At 38.4% G+C, this 21,379-nt stretch overlaps 1 protein-coding gene across 3 annotated transcripts in view; it reads right to left on the bottom strand.

Moving 5' to 3' along the window:
- ADAMTS9 (ADAM metallopeptidase with thrombospondin type 1 motif 9) overlaps nt 1-21,379 on the bottom strand; it is a 175,637-nt gene that overhangs the window by 123,069 nt on the left and 31,189 nt on the right. For 2 of the 3 annotated variants that reach the window (XM_063602800.1, XM_003811597.5), the window contains exons 5-12: nt 20,142-20,225; nt 19,926-20,041; nt 18,922-18,962; nt 18,704-18,809; nt 15,310-15,456; nt 13,930-14,071; nt 12,237-12,341; nt 6,167-6,312 (exon numbers count right to left, since the gene is read on the bottom strand). In XM_063602800.1, the coding sequence (XP_063458870.1) occupies nt 6,167-6,312; nt 12,237-12,341; nt 13,930-14,071; nt 15,310-15,456; nt 18,704-18,809; nt 18,922-18,962; nt 19,926-20,041; nt 20,142-20,225 (887 nt within the window). The remainder of the gene's footprint in view (nt 1-6,166; nt 6,313-12,236; nt 12,342-13,929; nt 14,072-15,309; nt 15,457-18,703; nt 18,810-18,921; nt 18,963-19,925; nt 20,042-20,141; nt 20,226-21,379) is intronic. The other variant, XM_003811598.6, reaches the window with a different exon arrangement.

Consider the following 21,379-nt stretch of genomic DNA (forward strand, 5'->3'; position numbering starts at 1 on the left):
AATCCAAGTCTCCCAGACTCTTCTCTGTGCACGTCTGCTACATTATCCATATGCTGTGTTTCAGAGTCTTTTTTTTTTCTTTTCTTTTTTGGTGCCATTTAGAGATGCAGAATGGGTTTCCTAGATCCAAGCCCTTTTCTCAGTACCAAGGCATCCCAGTCTCATGCATAAAATATCACAGATTACCCATGAATAATAGATCAGGACTGTATACCTGCTCAGGTAAAACTTGTTTCAAATGTGCTACAAGGAAGACCCCCTTCAATTTTTCCTCCAGTTGAAATTATCTTTCTGGAATCTTTTTAGATGTCCCAGCTGACTATGGTGGATCAATCATTTATTTATTGCCTGAAAGTAATTCATACTTCTTTCCCTTTGAACACAAAGTTTTTTAAATTGATTTTTTTTTGTTCTCTTATATGACACGTCTTAGCTGATTCTTGAAATTTATCAAATGCAGTAGTTCTTCGGACTGCAAATAGTTATTATTTATAGGTGGCTTCCCTTCAGATGGTAACAGTTTCCACCTTTGCTTGCTTTGATGACCACTATAACATGGCAAGTAGTATTTTGGGATTTATTTTTATAAAAAACATTTTTTATAAACACACAAAAAATATTGTATGTGAGAGGCAATACTCCTGATGGTTAGAAACATGGACTCTGGAAACAGAGGGTTTGAATCCCAGCTATGCCTCTTAATAATGATGCAATATTAGGCAAGTTGCTTAATCTTGCCAAGCCTCCGTTTGCTTATCTGTAAAAGGGAGATGATACTAATATCTATTTCATAAAGCTGTAGTGAGGGTTAACTAGATTAATACATTCAAAGCACTTGCACAAAGTGTGGCTCACAGTAAGTGATTAATAAAAGTTTAGCTATTACAAGATTTGGCAAACTACCATCCTGTGGGCCAAACCCAGCCCGCCACTGATTTTTGCATGGTTTGTGAGCTAAGAATAAGTTTTACATTTTAAAGTAATTGAAAAAAATTTTTACAAAGAAGAAGATTTTGGGACACACGTGAACTATGGGAAATTCAAATTTCAGTGTCCATAAATAAAGATTTATTGGAACACAGCCACACCCACGTTGTCTATGTTTGTTTCTCCGTGTATCAGTAAGGTTGAGTAATTGTGATGGAGACCACATAAACCTCAAAGCTTAAAGTATTTACTATTTGGCCCTGATGGAAAAGGTTTCCTGATCCCTGGACTATTCTTGTGTCACTGTCCTACGTTCCAAATTCTGTCACTGACTTTGCTGAGAGGGGAGCCCAACCCAACTCTCCCTGAACAGAAGCTCAAGACCTGGCCTCTCTTCCAGGCTGTCTCCCTTAAGACAGGCCTCTTTCCATATCAAAAGTTGGTCTGCAAGTGGATTTGCTTTTATGTAAAGGCAGGTTACAATTTGTTCCTTAATTATTGACATGACTTTAACAAATGTAAATTGGCCTTCTAAACTACATATGTTTCCTCTCTCCTAGACAATGTGATTGCTGCCTGATGTACATGGACTATGTAATAGAGAAAGCTTCAGCCAACCAAACTCATCTTTCAGCATGGAAAAGAATCATTTTATAATTTAATTATTTAGCTGAATAGCAGTATTTTTTATAGTAGGCAAATATTGAAAATAATAGGAAACATAGCTTTAAAAAATAGTAACCACACTTCCCAACTATTAAGATCCTTTTAAAATATTGCATGTCAAATAGGGATAGGAAGGGTTTAAGGAAATTGCTAGAGTAATTACTATTCTGCACAGCCAAATTGGATCTTTCTTTCAAGCACATATTACACAGCCATGCCTGTTAATACATAGAAAGGAAATTCAAGATGATGCATACCAAAGCTATAAAGAAATTTTTGCAGAGGTCATCACAGGTACAGTCTATCCTCAAGGAAAGCTAAACTTTGGTCTGCAAAAGGGTTTGAACAGAAATCAACTTCTACGTCTAGGTACGATGAATTAGGGTAGTCAGATTTAGGGTCGGCACAAGACATTTCTAAAGATACAACAGGCAGCCCCAGAAGGTAGTGTGATTCCTGCGCCTGGAGGTTTTTAAGAAGGGGCCTGATGGCCAATTATGAAGAATGCTGAAAGGCTATTCAAAGATTAGATGGGATGGGGTGGGAGCTGTACCAGCCCATCTTTAATGATCTTTCCAAATGGGGCAGTCTATGAAACTGGATTCTTTTATTTATTCATTAGTTAATGGCTCTTCCACAGTAACCAATTCTCAACATTTCGAAACAACTTCATCCAAACTGAGTGCCTCAAAAAAAGCCTTGCTGTAATTCCTTACAGCCAAATGAGAAATTCATTTTTTTGGATGAAATAGACATATGTCTTGAATATGTTTTTAAAGTAAGATTTCATAAGCAGTTGCTATGGAGAGAGCCTAAGGGGGAAATATCTAGTTCACAATCTTTTTTCCCTCAAATCTATGAGTTTATTATTTTTAAATTTTAACCTATCTCCTAATTTGAAAGTAAAATAGAAGCACTGGAAAAAGAAAATGCTGTGCCTTTCCTAAGGAACTGACACGATTTTTGTTTTTGATGGACTGTAACAATTCTACGTACCATTTTGTTTCAGCCACAAGGAAGCTCTGAGCCAAATTTTGAGCACAAAACAAGTATAGGGCCCAAAAGCCTGAAAATACATCTTCTAGTTCCAAAGCTCAGTCTGGTTTTGGTACTGTTAAGCTATGTTTTGGAGGTTCTGATTTTAAATTTTACTCTATTACACATGTCTTATAGGCTGGGTGACCATATAATTAATTGCCCAATCAAGAACGTTCTGAGAGTGAAAATGGGAGCTATTAATAATTCCTTCAGGGCAACAGATAGAACGAGGGACTGTCCTTGCAAACCAGAACTATGATCATCTTATCTGTAGGGCATGGATCAAAATTGAAATTAAAAAAATAAAGCACTTAAAGACAAAATACGAGGGTCCCACCTGTAACACCATATATACCAGTTGAGACCAAAATATCTTGTGACCAAAATTAGAAAGCATATGGTCTCTACAGCTTGTTCATGGAGTAGAGCATAATCTCATGTACATGGCAAGGCTACTTATCTTTTTTGGCTTTTACGCTTTCAGGGGGAAAAAAACTCTTAAGAATATACTATAAAGTCTCTGGATGCTAAATAAATACACTCTTGAATCAGATAAATATTGTGAAAAAAGAAAAAAAAAATCCAGTGTCCTTAATAGAGACATACCTTGTACCTTGGATTCTAAAAACAGAGCTCTCCATTATATTGTAAGGGCTCGTCGAACTGACAAAAGGCATATTCCCAGTGAGGGGGGCAGCTGTTCCCCTCAAACTCCTTGAGAAGCATGACAGCAACCACTTCTACGTTCTACATAATGAACCATCTGCTCTGTGAATTTCTCTGAACAAGCTTTTAAACTGAGATTTGGATCTGATTTTCCCTCTTCTGTGTTCCTTTCTCTTTTCAGATTGACTCCCCCAGAGCCATTGTAACCTCCGTATTCAGAGGCAGTCTCCTTCCTCAATTAACAGGGACATCCTAAAGTGCAAATAACTTGGAGGAGTTTTAATGAAATGATGTCAGTGCTGACACTCAAGTAGGTGGATTGTTGTTTTTTTTTTTTTTTTTTTAAAAAAAAAAAAAAAAAAACCTCCCATAGCAAACAGCAGGGACAAGGACCTCTAATTGAGGTCTTTAATGATCGGTTCTTAACTTCTGAATGTGAGGATCTTTGTTGCACTTTGAAGCTCAAGGTCCTTTTCTGCTGAGATCTTTACACTGGGTGATTTTCTTTGTCTAGCCCATTCCAATTATGGAGTGATTTATCTCTCTCCACTTTTCACATTACTTCTAGAATTGCTCAAGACTTAAGAAAGTATTATTTTAAAAAAAGGCCAAACACTTCTTTTGAATGGAATATCCTTGAGTCAAAAATGTTTAAAGTGCTTATAAGTGGTCACTGTTTGCAATATCCATACCCTCATGACAGCATTTACTATAAACTAATAACTTTGCTCAATGTAGCCACCAAATAGTTTTTAATATGTAAAAAATTCATCATATTAGTTGTTACGATACAAGGTTTTCTTTTAAAGCTTCAACAATACAAGCAACAAGGATGTATAGCTGAGTTTAAAAAGCAGTACCAGCCTTCTTTTATATTATATGATACTTATTTTATATTATGTGGTACTTATTTCATATAATATGTATTTACATCCACAATCTGAAAAGTCTGAAATGACACACACTGAATTACTTTTCAGTGATTATTTCTCACGGGGAGTAGGCAGGAAGTAGGAATAGTGTGACAACTTCTAAAATATTCTATATGTTTGTGTCTGAATTTTTTGAAGCATGATCTATATTTATACTAATATTTAAAAAACTAATTCAAAATATAGGCTATATAGAAAAGCTAAGGCTTATTCATTTTTATACATAGCTACAGTGTTAGTTTTATGGAACAGAGTCTGTATCTCACAGCCCTTTAGTTATCTTCCTTATTGACCACTACATGGACATGAAATAAGGTTGGGTTATGAACAAAAATAAGTTAATTAATCATCATCTGTGATTTGTAGTACAGAGTACTGAGACCAGGGCTTGCAAACCAGTTGCCTACAGCTATATTCTTTTTGATTCACACAATTCAGATTTTTCATAGAAAAGATTCGGAAGCTTTGCCAATATTAGACTCTTTTCTTACTGCCGAACAATCAGCCAGACCTGAGTAGTGCCCTGCACTTGGTCTCTACAATACAACTATTGTATTACCCCAACCTACTTAGTTCCTTTACTTCACCTGTTTGCTTCTCAGTACAATAGAGTTTGCTATCCGTGATCTAAGCTATTAAAAATAAATGAGACTGCTAGGGGAAATCATTTTACAAAATCCCAAAGCAGCTGGGGTCTTAAAAATGGTTGTTGGTTTTTACATCAAAAAATTGTTCCTATAGACTTCTTGGTTCCCAGCCTAAATAGGTTCCATGGCAAGTCTGAGGAAGTGCCATACAAACTATTACTTACTTTTACTTACCTATTATTTTCTATTCCTTTTCAACTATGTATGTCTTAGATCCATGTAAAATTGGATGTCATTTTTTATAATGAAGATAGCAATTTATTATCTATAAACAACCTTCCCCCACCCTCCACCCCGCCCATGTCTGCTATGACAAATGCTGGGAAAAAAGTCCATGGACTTTATTTAAACATGTCAGTCCTAACAAGGTTAGGCTGGTAGAGGTTGCCATGGTCACACAATGAGAATTATTCTGAAAGGCAAGAGACTCCCAATCTGTAAAATGTCAGGTTGTGGGATGGGGACCTCAGCTGTCTCACCTGTAATACAACTAGATTGATTAAAAAAGTAATTCCTTATCACAGAACACATTATTGGTGGGAAAAAAAGAAAAAAAATAAAAAGTAATTCTTGATTTGGGGTCCCAGGTCCCTTGAGGTCTAACTAGAAGGAATATATTAGTCTACAAACTGGATGAAAATGTCCAATTTTTTTGTTTCCATGTGAAAATCTATCTAGTCACTCCATTAGTGTGCTATCTTTTTTTTTTTGCCTGCTTTTTGTTTTGTTTTGTTTTGTTTTTGCTTTTTTGTTGTTTTTTTATTTTTATTTTTTATTATTACTATAAATTTTAGGGTACACGTGCACAATGTGCAGGTTAGTTACATATGTATACATGTGCCCTGCTGGTGTGCTGCACCCATTAACTCGTCATTTAGCATTAGGTATATCTCCTAATGCTATCCCTCCCCCCGCCCCCCACCCCACAACAGTCCCCAGAGTGTGATGTTCCCCTTCCTGTGTCCATGTGTTCTCATTGTTAAGCTCTGAGTGTAGCAGGGAGAGTGAGACCTGCCTGATTGTCAACACTAGGAAACAGACCGACCACAAAACCATCATCTGTTTGGTAGATAAAACTTTGAATAACAAAGGATCTTGAGAGTAAACAATAACACAGGGGGAAGTGCCTGGGAATAGACTTTGGGTACCGTGGGTCTAAGCAGCCCTTGAAGTTTACGTTCTTTCTAGCTCTCTAAGTTGGAATGTGCTCTTCATCCACCAAATTATTCCCTTTAGGAATTTCATGTTCCTGCCATGGCAGTAATAACAGTTATACATTCTAGGACTTACTCTGGTCTGTTGCACTCTCGAATGGCTGTTTTGATGCCCCCTCCACATGTTCTGGAGCAGGTTCCAAAGGGACTCCAACTTCCCCAGGATCCATCTGTCACGGGGACATCCATTTCTTTGGGAACACAAAATCCATACTTGCAGTGCTGTATTTAATAAGGGGAATAGTGAGGGAGACTTGGCGCTGTGAGTTGTTACAGGACTGGCTGTCCTTTTAAACACACCATACTGTAATTCTTTTCCATGTGTGGGTTTGAAATGCTGCAGGTTCATCATCTATATGAATAATGGAAACTATAGGGATTTTAATCTCACACTTAGTGATTTTAGGCTGGGTCTTCCTTTACAGCTTGCTTGAATAAAACTGGCCAGTGACTGGCTCCAGGCTGACAGGGTAACTCCAATGGCAAGCTTCAAACTGCTCAATTAGTTTACTTGGAAAAACCAGGAGTGGAAATGGGAAGGGTGGTTATAGACAGGGCAAAAATGAGTTATAAGATTTGCATAGTGAATTTCCATCAACAAGGCCTAGAGAAGTTACAAGTCTGGTAAACTATAATGCTTTATTGCTCCCAATTTTAATTATATTGGAGAGGGGGGAAAAAAAAGCGAGTTACATGATTCCTATAAACACACTCCAGGAAAGCCGTCAGGATGAGACGAAAGCAAAACGGACACACTACAGAGAGCCCTAAACTTTATGACTTGTTTGTTACTAGCGGTTTCAGATTCTCCAGACTGGAGCAGGAAGAAGGCCATGACGTTTAAAAAATAATAATAAAACAAAATAAAACTCCTCAGCAGGACAAGGGAGGAGAGAAGCCATTCCGACCCTCTGCCATTGTTGGGGTGTGAAGCCCTGACACAAAGCCGAGGTCACTGAGCAGTGGACAAAGGAAAAGTGGCGGCAGTGGCCACAGGAGGGTGACGCCCCGCGGCTCGCTCAGATCTCTGAAGCGGAGCTGGTGGCGGCTGTCGTGATTTATCCCCAGGGAGGACACAGCCACCAAGAGGGGAGAGGCAGAGAGGTTTGAAGGCCAGGGGGTGGGGCAGTATGCAGGGAAGGTGGAAAAAGAAGAGGTAGGTGAAGGTCTCAGTGGGAATAGCAGGCCCCACCCCCACACAAGGCTTGGTAAACAATTATTTAAACAGTGCAATTAAGCTTTCTCCAGTCTGCCTGGCCTCCTCCCTTGTAATTATCCTCTTACAGTATCTGAGGGCACGTCCCTTTCCCTGGGCTGTTTGGCTGAGGCTTAAGATGTTCTGCGTCTGAACCCTGGGTGACTCAGGACCCATGAAATGCGCACTGAGGCAGTGGGGACTACATCACTCTCTGGAAATCACTTCATATTTGTCTTTACAGTGGTTGTGAACATTTCTTAGAAAATATACATATAAAAATAAATGAACAGATGGACGGCTTTGTCTAGAGTACCTCTGTCCAGTAGACACAGAACACGAACCACATATATAATTTAAGAATTTCTAAAGTCACATAAAAAACTAATAAAAAACTTAAATTAATTTTAATATATTTTATTTAGCCCAATCTATCTAACACATTGTTATTTCTACATGTAGTCAACATAACATTACTCAAGAATTTTTTTTTTTTTTTTTTTGAGACAGAGTCTTCCTCTCTCACCCAGGCTGGAGTGCAGTGGTGCAATCATGGCTCACTGCAGCCTCAACGTCCCAGGCTCAAGTGATCCTCCCACCTCAGCCTCCCAAGTAGCTGGGACCACAGGTGTATGCCACCATGCTCAGCTAAATTTTTTTATCTTTTATAGAGACAGTTAGGGGTGGGGGTCTTAGTATGTTGCCCAGGCTAATCTCAAACTCCTAGACTCAAGCAATCTGCCCTCCTTGGCCTCCCAAAGTGCTGGGATTACAGGCATGAGTCACCACACCTGGCCTACTAATTAGATTTTTTAATGCTTTTTTTTTTCATACTAAGTCTTCAAATCCTGGGATGTATTTTATACCTAAGCACATCTCAGTTCATGTCGACATTTTAACATACCCACACGTGGCTGGTGGCCACCATATTGGACACAGCAGTTCTAGACAGACAAAACTTAACAAAATACAACAGGTCTCACTGGGACTGGTAACTCTTTTACAAAACAACTCTGTGGCCTTGGGTGAGTCCTTAAAGTCTGTTTCCACAATCAAAAAATGGGGACCCTACTGGCCAAAATTATTTGGAGTATAACATGGGACAAAGTATGTAACATACTTAGTATACAACTTAGCACATAGGGGACCCCACTTAAATAACAGTGGCAATGATAATGGCAAACGTGTACACTGCACTTAATATTTGTCAGGCACTGTTCTAAGCATTATATATACAAACTTAGTCCTCACAACACACTATGAAGTAGGTACTATTATTACTTCCATTTTTACGAAAAGAAAATGAAGGGACAGAGGAGTTGATGCCAAACATCACAAAGAGGCAGGAATGGTACTGAAATATAGACAAGACTTAACAGTGCATACTCTTAACTGGGACACATGCTGCCTCTTAACTGTGAGCAAAGGGGACAATTTCCGACATCTAAATAAGGACTGAAGTTTTCACCAAAAGTAAGATTAATGAGATGGCTAGGTAAGACTGAGACTCCAGATTATTCACTCAATATCCATCCTCCCCTTTATCTTGGCAATAGAACCTATATTTTCCAAAGTTTCCCTACGGATAGAGGTGGTCAGAGAGATGTAAGCAGAATCCACTGGGTAGGATTCCTGAAGAGGCCCTTTGAACTCTTTGGCTTCATTCTGTGGGGAAGTCAGACTCCATGGCTGGAGCAACCACAGCCATTTTGTACCTTGAGGACAAAACTAAGGAGTTTTCTGGAAATACATTTTTTCCCTCTTAACACTTCAGACTTCAGTTTCTGGATCTCTTTATTCTATAGATTTTACTTCCACACAAGAGCAAATTCCAAATGACCACTCTTCTCATTAAGCATTACTATAAACCTCAGAACAAAACAAGGGGGTAGGTTTATCAGAGCGCTACCATCTAGCACTGCACTCAAATGTCCTCATAGTTGCTTTTTAAAAGAAAACTTCTAATTCAAAACTGATATGGAAACTAAATATTTCTCAGTAATATGACCATTGACAGGTGTCCAAAAGAAAGGAAGAACTTCCGAGGAATATGAAAAGTGTCTGATATGACAGATGCTGGGAATGGGGTCTGTTTGGGAAACATGCACCAAGATAATCTATTTTACCAGGCAAATTCTACAGATAATAATCACATAGCAAAATTACTATTACATTATAACAAAACATTAAGTGGCTGGTGAAATAAGAGCCAAACTAAAGTCAGCCTTTGTTTAAAATGTCCAAAACCATTTAAATAATATTTTATAGAAATGTATCTTTTTAAGAGGTTGGAATGGGGACTTGGAGGTTGATTTTGTCCAAATGAAACTTGAAACAAAAGAGTTTCAAACCTCAGACTCACAAATAAGGTTAAAAGGAAAATGCTAAAGGACTTAAGAGAGTGGAGAAAATAAAGAGACATTAGTGAGTCATTCATCAAAATAACATTGTGTCAGCAGCCCAAGACAGATTACTGCTGCAGGAACAGAACAGAAAGAAGAAAAAGAAAGAAAAAACATTAACCCAGCAGCCAAGGGAGGCAGAATGTGCTAGCATATAGAGAAAAGGCACATACTGGCAACTCTATGAAAAAGAAACAAAGCAAAACACTCAGAGAATTTCTATGCCAACATATTCACCTTCTTTGGCATTTCTAGAATGTGTAAATACTTTTCAGGATATTTATATATATCCACATCTTTAATAAAAGCTGCTAGACATGGCCACTTTTCTAAAACAACTAAAAATGGGCCTATCATTTTCTCTGCACAGTTCTTCTCCAAAAGCATCCTGAGCCTGCCTTGGGAATGCCTTGAAGGCTCCTGCTCTTGCTACAAGCACACCCACTTGCTTGTGTTTAGCAGGAGCAGGGTCTGCTGAAAGCTCTCCCGAAGCTCCCCATCCCTCACAAGATAGAAGATTACCCTACGATCCCTCCTCTTCTGCAAAAACAGAAGATTGGGAAAAGACACAATTGACATCCTCCAAGTTATTCTGCATTCCAGAATTGGTTGGGTAACCATACTGCTATCTGGAGCTTGACAGCACGTTCATGACAGTTTTACTAAATGCAAGTCATTTCATCACATGATTGAAAATTTTTCGTTGTTGTGTTTCTTTTGCAGCAATAACATGTGTCAGAAATAGACATAGTGGGTGGATCCATCAGGTTAAGAACCACAACTAAATACCAGTGATTTCACTGAGATCAAACAGATTCAATTTAAGTCATATAATGGGCTGGTTCTAACCCAAGCCAACTAACCAAGTTGTCAAATAGGTATCATGTTTATTGTCATCTCCTACCAACTGGTAGCAGTTGTTTGGGTCTTTGTGTTTAGAAGGACTCTGAGGCCACATCTTGATTTTGTAAGAATGAGTGTCATATTCAATTTTTAATGGCTGCCATGGATTCTTAGACCAAAATATGATTTTGTGGCCACCAATCCACTAAGTTACATGTCTTGCAAAGATTCACTCTTTGGCCAAAGAGATATATTTCCCTTTAAACCAATGAAAGCTCTAGAAGCTATTACGCTTGTATCCGTATAAACTTTGTGTTAGGTTGCTATTGAGGAAAGCTGTATTCTCAACTGATGAGGTCCCAGCCACAGAGAAATGAGAACATGAGCTGACTCTGTTGCCAATTTAAGTCAAATACAAAAGTATCTTCATTATAAGTTTTTATTTTCGCATTGGACTTTATATTTTTAAACTTTCATATCCTCAGGATCCTTTAACACTGAAAAAACCACTAGTCTTCCTCTTTGACCAGCAGAAACTGGAGGAGCTCAGTGAGCTTGAGTTAGGGCCACTCCAGTAGGCCCTGCTGCCCCTTCAGACAAAGCAGTAGAGGAAATGAGGGTGGGGAGGGGCTGCACCAAATGATCTGAGTGACTGTGGACAAGTTACTCATTGTGAGACAAGAAACTGAGAAGTTTCTTGTCTATAAGATCAGGGAACAGGGAATTAAGTTCCATCATCTCTTAGGACCTCTTCCACAGAAACATTCTGGGTCCTACCAATTCTATAAGGTAAAGCGGAGGAAAAGGAAATGAGATGAGAATAAATTATTAAAAGTAAGTAAGGTGGACAATGGAAAGAGGAGAGAAAAAAGGGAAAAATATATATAAGGATAACAAAACACTCAGAAATATCATTCAGAGATTGTATCCTTGGTAAGTTACAGATAGAATGCCAATTTCCATGTGTATTTTTTTTTAAATCAGGATTTATATCTAAAACTTTTTGTAACCAAATTTTTGGGCTGATGATGGTATCACTAACATGTCACCAATTTTTCTAGATGCACACTAGGTACAGAAGGTTAAGTTAATCGTACTCCTAGGTGCATGAGACACTGTTACCATTGGGCCACAAAAGTAGCAGATTTTGTTTATCTATTAACAAATCACTAGGAACAATTATAACCAGCTCATGAGAACTTGGATTTGGATATATCCTGAATGACATTATAGCTCCTTAAAGGGAATAACACCGGTTGGCAAAAGCCTGGTATCATAGTAGTACCTGCAATAGATGTACTATATTTCTATATTTCCTTGATTCTAAACTGTTCCATCAACTTACCAATAGCTTTCCAGTGCCATCCCCAAAAGAGAAGAAAAAGAAACACAATCTCGCATTAAATGTTCCCATAGGCACACTGTAATTTTAGAAATGTTTAAATAAGAGAAAGTCTTAAGTTGACAGAATGTCTTAATATTGAAGCAATAATGATAGGTATATTCTCTGGTATCAGCATTATGCTATAATCTAAGTTTCACAATTTTTAATTGTCTAACTTCAAAACGTCTGTCCTCTAAAAAATATTATGCATGCTAAAACAGACTGCATTGTCTTATATTCTAAACATCGGTGTCTGATCATACACCCAAAATCTTGCACATTTCTGCCCTAAGACAGAAGGACAGAACAGGGCATTACTTGCCTTTCCAGGCTCGCACTCCGTCCCATCGGCCCAGGGTGTGTGCTGAGTCCGGCAGCCTTTGTGTACTCCATTGACGTTATTGCACCAGAGCCGTCTACACTGCATCTGCTCAATTCAATGAAATGGCAATTGAGTGACAAGTGATTTATTTGGCAGTATCAAACAAAGCAAAGCTTGCTTTCAACTAATGTTTCGCCAATGACATAGGGTAAGTGGGGAAGGAAATTCTTTTCTTGGTATGATAAATGCTAAAATATAGACAGCAGCCCATAAAACACATTTCTATCCCTGGTAATGGATACCCATGTACCCACCACCAAGCTAAGGAAAGAAAACTTCACAGACACAGCTGAAGGCCCTATGTACTCATCCTAGGTTCCTTTCCCTTCCTTTTCTTACCAGAAGTGACCACAGTCCTGAGCAGTGTTCATCACTTCATCATTTCCAACACTTTTACTACAAATGCATATAAATCTCCAGTAATAGACAGCATTTAAGCTTTACAACTGCACCATACTGACATATCTTACAACTTGCTTTCTTCCTCCTCTGAACACTCTGTTTTTTAGATTTATTCCATTTGCTATATTTAGCTCTATTTCAGGGCACAATTTTAAAAGATTTTTTATCTTTCCTAATTATTAAAATAAACCACACTTATAGTAGAAAAGTTGCACAAGTATTAAAAGTTTATTTTTTTAAATAGAAAAAGTTTCAAACTACGCAGTCTTTTCTGTAGCTTTTTCTCCCCTTTTAGAATTGAGATCATACTTTATAAAATTGTTTATCTTGTTATCTTAACTTAAAATTATAGCAGGAGCATGTTCCCAGATGTAGATCATTTTCAATTGCTATAAAAGGGAGACCCTATAATTTAACCTTTCTTTTGCTTGGCATTTCAATGACTCCTAATTTTTCCTATCATGAATAACACAAAAACAAATATTGCCATGAATCAAGTTTACTCAAAATTTTGTTATTATTTCCATGGAATACTATTGTACTTCTCAATTCACCAGGCAATCTCTGAAGACACTCCCAGCAAAAGAAACACACATACGCCACCCCAAAGAGACAGAATGGGCCACCCCATAGAAACACAGTTCTGCTCATCTGCAACCGGATAACTGCTAGATGTTATCACTGGCCCAAACATCCACAACACATGCAGCAAAACTATCACACAGCCACCCCAGCTGAGGCCCCACCAGAAATGATTTCAAGCCCCAGGTGGTCACAGGATGCTACCTTGACAAGCTAAAACACAGAAACATGTTTGTCTCATGAATTAGCTCTTCCGAATCTAGAAGAGTCCCTATAATTTAGGTCACCTGGACAAGTCGAAGGGCATTAAAGGCAACAAGGAGAGAAAAAAGCTGAGCTCTGTAATTCCCAACTCCGTAACCTTGCTGCCTCTGAGCCTCACTTTCACTTGTAAAATGAAAGTGATGATGGCATCTTCCTTTTGGACTGTCACGAGGATGAAATGAGAAAGTGCAGGTAAAGCACTATTTAACACTGAGCAGTAGTACTGTTGTGTCATCCTCATAATTATTATGATCACTAATATGCAATTTTACTCTCAGCTTTTCCTTGGGTAGTTTATAGTCGAGTTAGAATGCAATGGAAAACTATGAATAAAAAGAAGTGCAGAATCAGTAGATGAGGGCAGAAGTGGCCCTCCTACACTTACCATATATGGGCACACCTGAGAACCTGGTCCAAAAATCAATTCACATTGTTTATTCACGTTGTAAAGGATGCCTGGCAGTTGGACAGGCAAAGGGTAGGGTCTGGATTCAGGTTCGTTAAGCAAACACTCGCCATAACCAGTGCTATGGAAACACACAGAAACACACAGATGGTGAGAACGGTGGCTGTCAAGGTCTCCCCCAGGTAACAGTAAAGGCCACCCCACCATTGTAATGGTAGAGAGGACAGTTACTTTTTAACATGTGCTTTATTCTTTACATCCAAGATTAAATCCAGATGCTGAAGTTACATTTTTGCTGTTTACTTTGTAGAACCACATGCAATGAATACAACATAGCCAGTAGGAAATATACACCTGTTACAACGTTGATCACACTTCACAGCAATTATCTGTTTATGTTTGACTATCTTTCCCAATAGACTGTAAGCTTTCTAAGGGCAAAGATAGTGTCTTTTTCATCAAAGCACAGGGCCCTGTCCATGACAACAGGTGATTAGTAAATGTTTGCTGAAGGGATGCATGAGCGAATCAATGACTCATAGAAAGAAAACACCTTACACCATCTGGTTAAAAAGAAAAACAGCAACCCTCTGGTTCTTTCCGTTTTCAGCAAACACCTCTCCCGGAAAATTCACACCCATTGAGTTCTGATTAATAAAGCCTCCTCTTCCCTGTGGTTGCAGAAATATACACCCAGTGACTCTGGGACAATCACTTAACCTTTCATACTTCTGAGCGAGAAGAGCAATAAATCTGTGACACAGGGGCATTGTATAATGTAATTGGATCTTTGAGCAGCCTAGCAGGAAGCTTAAAAAACAAAACAAGAAAAGAAAGGAAATGGGAAAAAAGAGAAAAGGGAGAGGGAAGAGGGGGAGAGGAAGAGTGACGCAGAGAGACAATGTCCTCAATTCAACAATGTGGGAGCTGCTGTAATTTCCACTCATCCACGGAATCTGCTTTGGGATCATCTCACTACCCCACCCCTTTTCAGGCCCAAATTACTACATTAGAAGTGCATAAATACCTGTGGCCTTCATTAAGAAATCACATTCATAGTCCCTCTCACAATGTCTGAACAAATCTCAAAACTTTACCCAAAATGAAGCAACATTTCCACATCCTCTTTAAGACTCCAACCTTTTCTTTAGCTCAGTCTGTAATCTTCTAAACTCTGTCAAGGATATGAACTACACAGATGTCAGAGAACATTTTTTTTTTTTTTTTGCCTTCTCCAAGGAATGTCAACAAAAATAACTCAAAAGGAATGTTTGACTTTATATTGTCTTTCCCACAATTAGTTCACTACGTGTAGGCCAGGCACTAGAAGTTTGTGCTAAAAGAATGTTCAAGTCTTACTCTAAAAACTCAGTGATATATTTTCGACTACACTTTGACCACATCCAGGGGTTGGTGTAGAAGTTCAGTGTTGGAGCCATGACATGCTGGGGACTCTTAACTCCTTCTTCTTTACATTTGTTGTTGTCATCATGAGGCATGTTAAACCTAAAGCCAATGAGACAATGATGAGAATGTCAATAAACACCAAGGGATCATGCTGTTCTAATTGCTTCAGGAATGCAACTATCTAAGAGAAAAAAATTTAACTTCATTTTGGATAAGAACCTGAACCCTGGTAAGCAGAATAAAATGTAAGACAATTCAAGATAGAGTGTAGATTAAAATATAATTCTCACCCAACTGAATACGAAGTGTAAAGGCATAAAATGTATTTTAAAAGATGCGGGCTGGCCCATGTATTTGGTTTAAGTGTACTTTTAGGAATTGCAGAGGCTCTGAATAAGCTGTAGTTGGTGCTGGAATACAGTAGTTGGAATTCCTAATAAGCTGTTAAAGGGCAACTTATAGAGTCAAGAATTTGGCAGCTTATGATAACGTGAATATAAAGAGTCAGGGAAGTGTCAAAAACTGAAGCCAAGAGCTTTCTAATAAGAGGCTCACTATGGGTCTTGGCATCTTCCCTTTTTTGGATCAGGGTGACAAATTATATACCTGCGTAGGTATATCATTCTAAAGGCATGCAAAGTTTGTGCACAATAAAACCCATGAAAGGTAGTGGTATGCATGGAAACCAGAAGCATGCCAATTCTACTGGCATAACTCAGAGATGGCAAATAGTTTCAAGCTTCATGCCAACACCAATTGATTGGTACTGGCTTCCTGAAAAGCCAGGCACAAAAGGGTTCTTAAATTAATCCAGGTTCCGCCTGTGAGAAGGCTATGAAGGATTGCCAACGTCCTTATGGGCCTGGAAGGGAATGCAGCAGCATGAGCACATATTTGCCATTCTTGGCTTAGCCAGAAGGAGTGGAAAAAAAATAGGAAGTATTTCCTAAATCCAGAAACACCAATTCTGTGACCCACATGCCATTCTCAGCTCAGGCAATTATCTACTGGGTGACAACCTCAGAAGGGTCACCTTCCCTCTCTCTGGATGACTATCCCCAATCACAAAATTGATGCATGTAATTAATTTAGCATTGAGAGAGAAATTCCCTTCACTAGTTCATCTTGATTTCAGAAATAAGTGAGTCAGACAGAAGCATGTAGACTTGCATCATATAAAAGTTGGAATAAAAGCCTATGGAGTCTATTCCATTAATTTATCACATTTTCCCTTTTCCTTTAAAGTTTATGCCTCTTAATACTTGCCAATAGAGACAGAAAAACTCAATATTAGTTGAACTTAGAAATAGTTCTTAAAATGTGAGACTCTTATGCTTAAGAATTTATTTTCTTAAAAGAACGAATGCCTTGGATTCCAGTTCCCTGATGCATAATCAATGCAATACCTGCATCAACAAACTTAAAACAAGCAAAGCATTCAAATCTTAGTGGTTTCTTTATAGTGGTGTTTATTTCCCATCCCCAGATGAGGTTTATTCCCCACTCCCACAATTACTTGATAAAGTCAAGTTTATTACATTATGTAAATAAGCTGAAAATTTATTTTCATTCAAATGTTACTCACATTTGCTCACTGCAGGAGTTAAATAATAATAAATGCTTATTGGATGCTTATGAACAATAATAACCACAACTTTTCAGCATTCACAATGCACCAGAAAATGTGCTAAATGCTTTAGATGCCTTATTTCATTTAATCACTTACTTTACCCAATGAATAGTACAGGTTGAACATCCCTAATCTCAAAACCCCAAATCTAAAATCCTCCAAGACCCAAAACTTTTTGAGTGCTAACCTGACACCAGTGGAAAATTCCACACATAAATGTGTAACACAAACTTTGTTTCATGCATAAAATTATTTAAAAATATCATATAAAATTACCTCTAGGCTATGTGCATAAGGTATATATGAAACATAAATTTCTTGCTTAAACTTGAGTCCCATCCCCAAGATATCTCATTATGTATATGCAAATATTGCAAAAATCTGAGACAATCCAAAATCCAAAACATTTCTTGTCCCAAGCATTTGGATAAGGAATTCTACACCTGTACTGTTATTATCTGCATTTTGCAGATGAGAAAACTGAGCCATAGAGAGCTTTAATTACTTGATCAAATCCCACAGCCACTAAGCTGGGGAAGCTGGAATGGGAATTCTCTTCAAGGCTTCCTTGAGTTTCACAAAAGTGCCTCAGAAACCACGAGGATAGAGACGATGCTGACTAAGCAAGTTGGGCCTGCCACAAATGCTTAATGGAAAGCCAGACCTCTTTTATGTTCTAAATATGAGGTATTTGACTGTATTTCCTCTGGAGAAAAGAAAAGGGGTGTGCTCTTAATATATGTTTGAAAGGTACTAGTTTAAAAATATATCTGTTATATATTGAGCTAAATTGGAGACACCTGTGTATATGCATCTCCCTCTGTGCCTCGTACACTACACTGCACATAGGGGACCTTAAATGTATGAATGAAAATCTTGTTTAATAAATGATGTTAGCTCTAAGTAAAGTTATCATCTGCCACACAAATTGATCTATTAATATCCTTTCAGAAAATTACTTCAAAATAGATAGTGTAATTGATCTATTAATGTCCTTTCAGAAAATTATTTCAAAATAGATAGTATAAGTAATTTAATCATCCTAGAAAGAAAATAATGCAGATCAAAACCCAGAATAATTTCTAGTAAATTTGCAGTGTTTTGCCCCATGTTCTAACTGTGATCTCTAAAAAACAAAAGGGAAAGGCCATTTCATAATGGACACTTAGTGACCATAATTAGGAAACGATTCCTTCTTTCTATCTTTGCTCATTCTCTTTCCTGAAAAAAGGGATACTACTGTTCCCAGTGCTAAATATCAGAATTAGAGCTGTGTATAACTAGAATCAGGAATGGTCTGGATTTGTAAAAATCTTGGGGGCCACAGTAATGGTGGGGGACCCTCCTAGACAAAGGTGTTAAATCAGGAAAGTTCTCTAGGCTAATATATCCTCTGCTTCAGTAGAAGGAACGGAAAGACCCCATTTCTCCAGTTCCCAGTAGGAAGGGAGAATATTAGACCTTATGTATTAAACTTGAGCAGTTAAACTGAAGATACACACAAGCTATGACTAAAGAGAGTGCACTGCATTTACTCAACTTTCGGAAGTCAAAGTCATTTCACCCAATTACGTTCAAAGCTCTTCAACCGTGCAACTCTACTATGACTCGGGAAGTCTCTTACACACTCGAAAGTCAAGTAAATGCTCACTGATGCGAAGGAATCAAAGGTTTAGGTCACTCCAAATTAAACGAAATTACTGAAAGGTAACTCACACATGGCCCAGTTCATGGGCGATCGTAAAAGCTGTACTCAATCCACTATCTTCACTAATAGAACAGCTTCTATAGGGATCACAAATGGTTCCCAGTTCAGCCAGCCCTATTAGAAGGAAAAAAACCAACAAGGATTTACTCTAAAAAGCAACTGTGGCTTGAAATAAAAACATGTAGTAAACTGTTTTAGCCATAGAAGATACGCACAGAGAACTCACCTAAGGTATCACATTTGTCGTGAGCTCTGCAGATATCCTGTCTGAAAGCAAAGCAGACTTAGGCCTTGATGACATCAAAGAGTAAATGTCAATACAAGTAAATACTTTAGGGTCGTCTAGGCATTCACAACAGTACACACTTTGGGGTGGGGGTTAAAAAAAGCAAATTCATAAGACTAGAGTTTCAAAACTCAAAAAATTTTTGGAATTGTTGATTTAAGAATTATAAACTACTGCATTAAGAAGTTTTCTTCTGTGGTCAGGGTGGTCACAGAGCAGTAAGAAATCTCTCCAACCAGGATTTTCCCAATACCCTGGGGTAAATGATTCCAGTTTCGTAAAGACTCTTTGAGAACATTCCTGAGAAGGTGCAAGACACCTTTGTTTTACTTTCATTTAAGAGGACGTGCTCATGACCACAATCGAGATGGCAGGAGGTGGGAGGCACAATTAAGCCAGCACGCCTCTTTGTTGCTACAGTGTTATAACATTTTGAGATAGTAGCTACCATAGAAAAATTGGGAGGTTTCACATTTTTTAAAAATTCACTTTTCTGGCTTTTGCAAAATCACAAAAGCTGGCAACACTGAACTCATATACTACATGGCAACGCCAGGTCCATCCGAATAGCAGCTGCCCTTGCCTGTTATATAAGGCATGTATTTTCAGGTCTGCCTAACACATTTATTCCTCACTTGGTATCTACAGGTTCGTGGTTCTCAGCCAAGGTGATTCTGCCCTCCCCACGGGGGGCAGTGGCAATGTCTGGAGACATTGCTGGTTGTCACACCTGAGGGGAGGGAGTACTACTAATACGTAGTGAGCAGAGGCCAGGGATGCTGCTAAACATCTTGCAATGCACAGAAGGAATTATCCAGCCCAAAATGTCAACAGTGCCTAAGCTGAGAAACCCTCCACTAGCAGCTGACTATTAGGAATGCATGACCACATCCCATCAACTTGACCTGAGACTGAAAGATCTGAGGAATAAGAAATCCATATACCTTGTTAAGAGAACAGCAGTATCATGATGGATTCCACCTGGACTGTTCTTCGAATGCTGCCACTGGCAAAAGTTTTTTAATGTTGTCTGAGCATTAAAAGATATGGAAGGCCCATCCTAAATACAGAGAAGAATTATGGTTAATCTGTTGTACCAATCCCAATTAGATATGCCATTTCGGATACAGATAGAAGAAAAAAGAAAAAAACTTTATTACCTGTTCATTATGAATCACAATTAAGTTCACAATAACAATATTAATTAAATTTCCAATACTTGGGTCTTTATAGATAGAGGCTACCTGCAACCGAGATAAATTTTTCAAAGTTAATTGTGAACTCCGTGTAAGCAATAAGCAAGTCACGTCTTACGTTGGGCTCCACCTCTTTTTTACGTTTCTTGCAACATATGCATTTTGTGGTTGTGAATTTTTCATTCACTCAACAATCCTTTTTGTAAAGTCTCTTCGTAAAATTCATAGATCACAGTTTTAGATAACAGTGAATTCAAACAAGTTTAAATTCCTCTGAAATTGCATTGCCACGTGACTTAACAGTTCTCTGTACCAGAACACTGGATATTAATATTCCATCAGGCTCTTTCCTCTCATCTGAAGTCCTGGATTGTCAACTTATAGAATCTCACATTGGGTGCATGTTAGCCAACACTGCTGTTCTTTAATGTTTGCCACCCATTGTGTCCTTGACAACCTCGTTAACCTGGTGGGGTTTTTATTTTTGCAGTATTATAATTAATTATAGGAGCTAACATTTACTAAATGCTTATTGTGAACTGGCTGAAAACTACATACACACATGCCTTTAATCTCTACACAGCAAAACTCTGGGCTGAAAACTAAATACACAAATGCATTTAGTCTCTATACAGCAAAACTCTGGGCTGGGTACTATTAAAATTTCTGTTCAACAAATGAGGAAACTAAGTCACTCAGAGAAATTAAGTCACTTGTCTGAGGCTACACACTGGTGAGTAGCAGAGCCAGAACTCTCAACCTAGGGCAGTTTGACCCAAAGTCCATGTTCATAATCAAAATTCTTATGAGAGATCTGAAATTAAGAGGTGAAAATGAGGCTGTGCATATGTGCAGGGCCTGATTAGATGTTCCCTTCCCTCATGGGCATGAGAGGGCTGGAGTATCTGGGACTGAGCGGCATGTGGGGGTGAGAGGGGCACGGAGGCCAGGCAGGGTTGGGGGGCGCAGAGGGGAATGGGTCACAGCAGTGAACAAAAAGGCAAGGAGTACCATAGGCTACAAGGGGGGAAGAAGAAACCCTAAAGCTATGCCCAAACAGGATTGCTTTTCACATTCATCTGGGGGATTTATTAAAAATAAGTTTTAGTTCAGGTAAATTAGGGCTCATCTATTAAAAGAAAAGTTATGCTACGGCTGAAAATGAGAAACAGGAGGTCTATACGGGCTTTTCTGGAACCATC

This window comes from Pan paniscus, chromosome 2, assembly GCF_029289425.2.
Source record: "Pan paniscus chromosome 2, NHGRI_mPanPan1-v2.0_pri, whole genome shotgun sequence".
NCBI lineage: Eukaryota > Metazoa > Chordata > Mammalia > Primates > Hominidae > Pan > Pan paniscus.